A 7,941-nucleotide genomic window follows, 5' to 3' on the forward strand; every position below is an offset into this window, starting at 1 on the left:
ACAATTCAATTTTCATCATCGGCCACACATTTTTCTTATCCATGACTCTACCCAACAAATCTAGCATGCAATAAATAAAAAAAATCAAACTAACTACTGAGAAATAAAACAAAAAAATTTGCAGAAAAATTCTAAAAATTCTAACAAGCAACGCAATTTTACCCTTTCCCAAACTTAAAGTATGCATTGTCCTCAATGTATAGAAATAAAGAACACTACAACACATACCTCGCGCACGAGTGTCAAAACTCGGGTGCTCGAGTTGTTGTCCGCAGCATCCGTGTCATCCATGTCCATGGGCTGCGGCGGTGATAGATCTGGTGGTGGGTAAAATTAACAACTAAGGACATAAAATAAAATAAAATAAAATAATAAAAACAAAATGAATGCTAAAGAAAATAAATTGTGGGTTGCCTCCCACACAGCGCTTGGTTTAACGTCATCAGCCCGACTATACCAATCTTGTTCATGGTGGATCGTATGATATCTTGAAAGCCTTGAGTTCTATGTTTTGACCATCAACCGCCATGGTCAGTTTTCCTTGTGTCAAATCAATGACGGCTCCAGCAGTAGCCAAAAATGGTCGTCCTAAAATAGCACGAACATTCTGACTGTTCCCCATGTCAAGCACCACAAAATCTGCTAGAAGCCTTATTTTATCAATCTTAAGTTCAACATCTTCCACAATACCCAGCGGTGTCCTAACCGATTTATCCGCCATCTGCAAGCTTAGTCCTGTGGGCTTTATCCTACTCAATCCAAGTTTCTCGTAAAGGAAACTTGGCATTATTTTCACACTCGCTCCTGAATCACAGATGGCTTTTTCCACTAACTGACCCCCAATTTCACATGGTACAACAAATTCCCCAGGGTCTTGTAGCTTCTGAGGAAGATTTCCTTTCCTGCCCTTATCATCTCCTCCAGTAAATGCCACCTCTTCCTGCTTTGCAGACTGAATGTTAGATTGTAAGTTCTTGAGATCTTCAAGACCTTTTTTCTTTTGAAACTCAGCTTTCAATTGTAAAAATCTTTGGGGGTAGGGAAGTAACGAAATATCAATGCATTGATCAAAATCATAACTCTTACCTTTCTTACCTCGACTCCCTTTGCTTGGAGTCGGCTGATCAACTTTCTCTTCTCTGTTTACTACTCCAATCTCCTCATGCAGCATAAAAATAGCATTCACCTCTCTCAGATTTGGGTCTGCATTCTTTTGTACAGCGCCTGACTGTTGAGACGTGAGTTGCTTCGTTATCTGCCCCACTTGCGATTCAAGGATTTTCAAGGTAGCGCCAATACTTGCCATATGGGTTTCTAGGTTGTCAAGTCTAGACTCATTCCTAGCCATTCTCTTGCCAGATTCAGCAACAAAAGTCCCAACCAAGTCCTCAAATGATGGCTTCCCTTCCCCATTTGATGTATTGAACCCCGGTGGAGGATTCGATACATTCTTATTATTTGCGTAAGAAAAATTTTCATGGTTTCTCAAACCAGGATGATAAGTATTAGGGGGAGGGTTACCTCGATATCCTCCGAATCCTCCAAAATATCTGTTGTTGACGTACTGCGCTTCTTCAGGAATAGATTGTTCTTCAGCAACAGTTGATGGACTTTCAGTTTCGGATGTGCTTACCTTATTCATCGCTGCTATTTGAGTGTTCAATGCAGATACCTGAGCAGTGAGTGACGTAATAGGGTCCACAGCATAAACTCCAGCTGTCCTTTTTACTCCTGCCCTTTCAGACGGCCACTGGTAGCTATTTATCGTCATCTGTTCCAGCAAGTCGTAAGCTTGCTCGGGAGATTTAGCAAAGATCGTGCCACCAGCTGCAGCATCTACTGTTCCTCTTGTTTGCCCATTTAGACCGTTGTAGAATAATTCAATTTGCACCCAGTCTTCGAAGCCATGGTCCGGGCACTTCCTCAACAGCTCATTGTATCTTTCTCATGCTTCATACAATTGCTCAAAATCAGTCTGCCTGAACGTGCTAATCTCAATCTTAAACTGTTCAGACTTTGCAGGGGGAAAGTATTTTGCCAGAAATTTCGTCGCCAGCTCTTGCCAAGTAGTGATACTTCCTAAGGGAAGCGATTGAAGCCATACTCGTGCTTGATCCCTGAGAGAAAACGGAAACAAACGCAGTCTAATAATATCATCAGGCACATTATTAATCTTTACCGTATCCGTTATCTCCAAGAAGGTTCTCAGGTGAACGTGAGGATCAGAGGTGGCTGTCCCAGCAAACTGGTTTTGCTGAACCATATTGATTAGAGCAGGCTTCAGTTCAAAATTATTGGCGTTGATTGTCCCTCTTGCAATACCAGAGTAATGATTGTTGATCACTGGTCGGAAGTGATATCTTATAGGAATCGCCTCTGGCTGGACGTGTCTGTCATTCTCTCTGTTCTCAGCCATTGATTGGATCTCTTCTCTTCTTGCTTTTCTTAATCTTCTCGCAGTTCTTTCGATCTCCGGATCAAAAATAAGCAAGTCAGAGTTTTGCGATCTTAGCATACACTGTCAAGCAGAAAAAATGAGAAACTCAATCAATATAAAATAAAAAATAAAAGTTCTAAATTAAAATCTAGACTAATTGATAACAATACTGATATAAATTCAAATTAGACATTCCCCGGCAACGGCGCCAAAAACTTGTTGCGTGTTTTTCACTACCGCAAGTGTACGGTGTCAAGTTTTAGTACTGGTTAGAGTACAGATATCGATCCCACGAGGAGTGTGTATAAGAATGTATATCAGTGCTCGTAATTAAAATAGTCTCAACTTTATTTAGAAAAATCAAATAAAAGGTTGGGTTGTTTGAACGAATTAATTGAAAACAATGAATTAATTAAATCACAGAATTGAGAAATAATAATGAGAGAAAATATCTAGAGAAATGATTTCACAAAGTTTCTACGATAAATATTCACAGTTGAATTTATATTCCTGAATTCCAATTATTTAATGGCCAAGAACACTTAGGTTATGTTATTCCCCCTTTCCCAAGTGACGAATAACTGTATCTATCAACTTCGATTCAATTATTCCTAATTAGAATCTAAGTTTCATAGATAAATGCAAACAATGATCTTACTAAGCCTCGCTAAAGTTATACGCCTTCCGAACGCTATAAACATTTAACGATGTGTTCTAATGATCTATAATCCTAGTCCCTCTCCCGAGTTGTAGAATTAATCAAACAACAAACAATTTATGGCCAGTAAATTGCAGTGCAATAAACACAGAGAAACACAAGTAAACATGAAATGGAATTCAATCTTATAAAATAACCACGTCAAATCATCGTGTCCACTAAGCTACATCATTCTCTAGAATGAGAAATTAGTTCATCACGAAATCGAAATAAAAACGACGCATGTTAAAAGTTTTAGACATTGACATATGAGAAAATAGAAACACAAAAGACAGATAACAAATCCGAAGTGTCGTATTTGTCCCCAGATTCGTCGCTCTTCGTCTTTGTAATCGGTCTTCGCGTGTCTTGCCTTCGTCTCGCCTTCGCTCCGAGTCTTCTCCCTGTATTTTTGTCCAAAACGGCGTTTCTTCTCAGATTTACCTAATTCGCGCAATTTATAATATTCTGGACGCGGCGCGCGCGCGGTGGCACATGAAATGGTGCGGTGGCGCGCGAGTTTCTGCTTGTTGAGTCGTACTTGCGCGCGCGCGGTTGCGCGTGAATTCGAGCTGACGCGCGCTGCTCTCGGGTCTTTTTGCTGCATCTGTTCGTGCGGTAGCGCGAGAAGTGGCGCTGCAGCGCGCTAGCTTCTGTCAATGCTCTTGCTTTCATGTGCGCGCGGTAGCACGAGATGCTGCGCGGTGGCGCGCGCCTCTCTGATCATGGTAATGGCTGAACTCGCGGCTCGGTTTAGTTTTCTCGGTTCACTAGGTTGCGCATCCACTATTTATCCATTCCTGAAATGACAACAAAAACAACCAAAAACGCATAATTCTGTTCGAAACCAGCATAATTCAAAATGGATTCTAATATAAATTAAGTGCAAATCTTGCACTTATCAACAAGTTATCTCGCTGGACATCTACTCTAACGAGGACCTCGTGGCAGGTTGAGCAGGCTACTCTATGACTCCTCAAGTCTTTCAGTTCGGCCAGTAATCACCAGTTTAAGATCTATAAATCTGTCCACTATGGGATAATTTTACTCTTGTTGACCTGAATAACTTTGAGATGATGTCCCCTTTCTATGCATTATGCCATAGTGATGTATGTGTCTTGGATATTAGTCAATCTTTCCACAATTTTCTGGTAACTGATGTTGGATCATAACATAGACCTACCTGATCTTTGTTTCCATCCAAATATTCTATCCATTTTCTTTGTACTATATGGTCAGATAATCTTTGAATTAATTTAGTTTCATAAACTTGAGTAGCACTGTAGCTGACAAAACTACTACCGACATCAACATTCATGATTTACTGCTCATCGATATCATAAATGGCTCACAAATTGACACACCCTCAATAGATTTTGTATGCTATTAGCCACACCAACAGGAGTCGACCCTAATAAATAGGGAGAAGATGACTCTTTGAATTTATTTGGAAAGTGATATATGAATTTTTGAAATATTTTTTTTTCGACTCCCCTCCCATTTGGTTCTGCCCAGGAAAACTTTCTATTTATGTACATGTCTGAGTTTTCTTGATCTCTGCAATGTTGATCTCAGAGTTTATATCACATTTGGACCTCATGAGGAGAAAATGATGTTTTCAAGAATGCATATTGTTGCAGTTATATTTTGCTATTGTGGGCAAATAGATGGATGGAAATATGTAATCTCTCCCGCCATATTCTTCCATTTTTACTTATTCTCTCAGTTTCTTTCAAGTTTTGACTACCGATTTTTTTCATCCTGCCCCTGCCCTTTGGGGAGCTGTACATGAGAACGGCCAGACATATAAAGAAGGAAAATTTGTTCTTGAAAGGTACATCCTCACTCTAATTTACACCATCATATTTTTTTGAATATGTGATCATAGATGAGTTGCGTTTATCATTTGACATTGTTGGTCAGTCAAAAATTATGTCAACCGAAGGATGATAATGTCAGAGTAGATGTCCAGCGAGTCAACTTGTGACTTGACTTTATTGACTATAATCTAAAAAACAATCTTTATTTTAATAATATTTTGCGATTTATCCAATTATGAAATTTACTTTATCTGAATAGCCATGCAAGCTGTATAGATAAAGTCTTTGAATATACAAAAAGTACCATGAGATCTGTCTCTCAACGTAAGATCATGAAACTCATTAGGAAGCGTACCATGAATTCTAAACAGGTTCATAGTCGATTCAGCTACCTAAAATAATGTTAAATGTCACTTGAGACTATCATCTGTGATGTAAACAGTCATATTTTATTGATAAGGGCATGAAGATGTTCATTCATACAGATGAGCGATCATTTGCTGATGCACTGAACGACCCTCCCTCGGACTGTCCAAATGGTTATCACTTATTGAGTGGAATAGTATATGATTATGATTGTACATTATTAGTCTTTTGACCTAGGGAAAACATAAAGGCTCTAAGTACTAGCATACACTTTGATCTGTTTACTGACTACATTGAGGGTCATCAGGTGGCGAGGTTGGATGTAGTTTCAAAATACTTACGAGCCAATAGATTGTAATTGAGGATTCACCGCTCGTCTATGAATGAAGATATCGTATGTGATCTGATAAATTAATAGTGTAAGGAGTCTCTTGCCAGACCAAGACATATTCTTTAGAGAAATGGGTTTTCCTAGTTGCACATACGATGTTACTATGATTTCTCAAAGATATATAATATCGTTATCGAAATTACTTGAAACTCTCGATATACCAATGGTTGCAGATTCGATCAGATTATATGAGATGAAAGGGTTGTATTGTATGCTCAATAACTTAAGGTTCTTGTAGACACTATCAATGATATCCAGGGGATCATGAGGTGATGCTACTAGAAGCTCTTATCATGATCCAATAGGTGCAATCATACTTGAGTTCTGACATTCTTTATCAAGGGGTTTGTGCCCTTGATATATCGGCGTTGTCTGATCGTCGATCAGGTTATAACGAGTCACAATTATTTAGTAAATTTAGAACATATTAATTAAATAATAATATTAGTAGTGATGACTACTGTAAAAAAAGATCTCATGGACTATTCTAAATAGTGGAATTACAGTATCCTAATTCAAGTAGGATTCTAATGAGGAATCCAAACTTATAAATATTTATTTAAGGTTTATATTAAATAACCTAATTTTAACACCAAAATTGTGTCCACCAAAATTCTTCCCCCTTCTCTCTTCCACAAAAAGTTTTCGGCCACCCCATAGTTTTGAGGGAAATTTTTTCTGCCACTCTTCCACAGCATCGTCGCACCACCGTCGTATTTCTAAAATTCATGTGATCCAATCTCGAAGCAATCTTCGTTAAGATTTCTAGTCCGATCTATACGAGGAACAAACGGAATTCGTAGAGATTTACAAGAAAGATTATACCGCTTAAAACCAAGAATAGTTGGAGTCGATGCTAAATACCCAAAGGTAAATCAGATTTAAAACCCTATGATTGGTTTAAATCGTGCGACGCCCACAGAACATTTTGAACGTCAAAACTAAATTTTTAAACTTTCGTTGCGTCTTAAGTGCGAGAAAACAATACTTCAATAACGTCGACAACCTAGATTAATTTTTAAATAAAAAAATTATTTCAGGGACTGCACGTTGGCGAAACAACGCTGACCGCTGACGGTTGCTCAAAACTTTTTAGCAGCGGGTAGGGCAAGAAAAGGATACCCGAGATGGTCTCAGGCTGTTCCTGACCCATAGGCATCAAAAGTTTGGGCCTACGTGTGATTTTATGATTTTTAAAATTAGGTTTGAAATTGATATTTTATAAAAATTGAATAATTTGTCTTTGAAAATAATTTTTATAAAATCATGAAATTTTCTTGTAAAATAAATAAATTAAAAATATAATTTTTTATTATTTATGGTAAAAATAGTGTCAAAAGAGATTTAATTATTAATAAATAAGATAATTAAATAAATATGTTTATTTTATTTTCAATTTAATTTTTAATTATGGCGGCTAGTGACAATATTAAATGATTTATTGATAATATTTGATATTGTGGTTTTAAATAGTATTTGATATAAAATGAAAAAAAAAATGATAGATAGTCATGACCAATTTTATATATGTATGTTAGGATATTTTACATGTTGTATTTTTAATTATTTGATAATTATTTAAAAGTGGACCTGGTTTATGGTCTGTTCTCTCTCCTTAAATATGTATCTCAATGTGCCATGAAAATTTGATGTAAATATTAGATTTAGTGGGAGATCAAGATTTGAAAATTGTGAGCCCAGAGCCTCAAGAGATTTGAAGATTGAATACTTATAAAATATTGGAAGTTTATGTAATATTACATTTACATGCCCGCATTTACCTAGATTTTGGAGATGTATCCATAGATGGCTCATATGGATCAATTAACTATCGGTTATCGGTTACCGGTCATCATTTATTATTTATAATACATGTGATATATTATAAATAACCAATGTGTACATTATTATTAATATAATAACAAGAGTTGTATGAATACGGCAAACATACAAACAAACATGATACGATATTTTAAAACTAATGATGAGACAAATTTTCAAAATTAAAATATCTCATTTTGGAATAAGATTCAAAACGTAAATGAAGCCCAATAAAAGAAAATTAAAAGAAAGTTTAATATTTCCTTGTCTTGCATTAAAGTGATTGCATGATGAAGGCTACACAGACTCATTGTTGGGCTCATATTATCAAGGAGACCTGGAAGCCGAAAAATTGCGACTTCCACTGACATACTTTATGTGAACTATTTGGAACTCCCATGACTTTGGC

The 7,941-nt window shown here is 36.9% G+C and overlaps 1 protein-coding gene across 1 annotated transcript; it reads right to left on the minus strand.

The window, feature by feature from the left end:
- Nucleotides 1-466: 466 nt before the first annotated feature.
- LOC142541991 (uncharacterized) lies at nt 467-2,416 on the minus strand. The gene is made up of 4 exons (XM_075648437.1): nt 1,959-2,416; nt 1,522-1,847; nt 1,087-1,404; nt 467-990 (listed from the first exon to the last, which is right to left on the minus strand). Exons 1-4 carry the CDS (start codon nt 2,414-2,416, stop codon nt 467-469), a joined length of 1,626 nt encoding a protein of 541 aa, XP_075504552.1.
- Between the last annotated feature and the right edge of the window lie 5,525 nt (nt 2,417-7,941).

This window comes from Primulina tabacum, chromosome 4 (assembly GCF_025594145.1).
Source record: "Primulina tabacum isolate GXHZ01 chromosome 4, ASM2559414v2, whole genome shotgun sequence".
Lineage (NCBI taxonomy): Eukaryota > Viridiplantae > Streptophyta > Magnoliopsida > Lamiales > Gesneriaceae > Primulina > Primulina tabacum.

Bases quoted from the DNA above. Each gene is read 5' to 3' on its own strand.
- LOC142541991 (XM_075648437.1), bottom strand. From the start codon at position 2,416: ATGGCTGAGAACAGAGAGAATGACAGACACGTCCAGCCAGAGGCGATT. The intron at 1,848-1,958 runs GTATGAAGCATG...TGGGCAAACAAG, and splicing joins CAGACTGATTTTGAGCAATT to AGGAACAGTAGATGCTGCAG. The intron at 1,405-1,521 runs GTAACCCTCCCC...CAAATGGGGAAG, and splicing joins AGGATTCGGAGGATATCGAG to GGAAGCCATCATTTGAGGAC.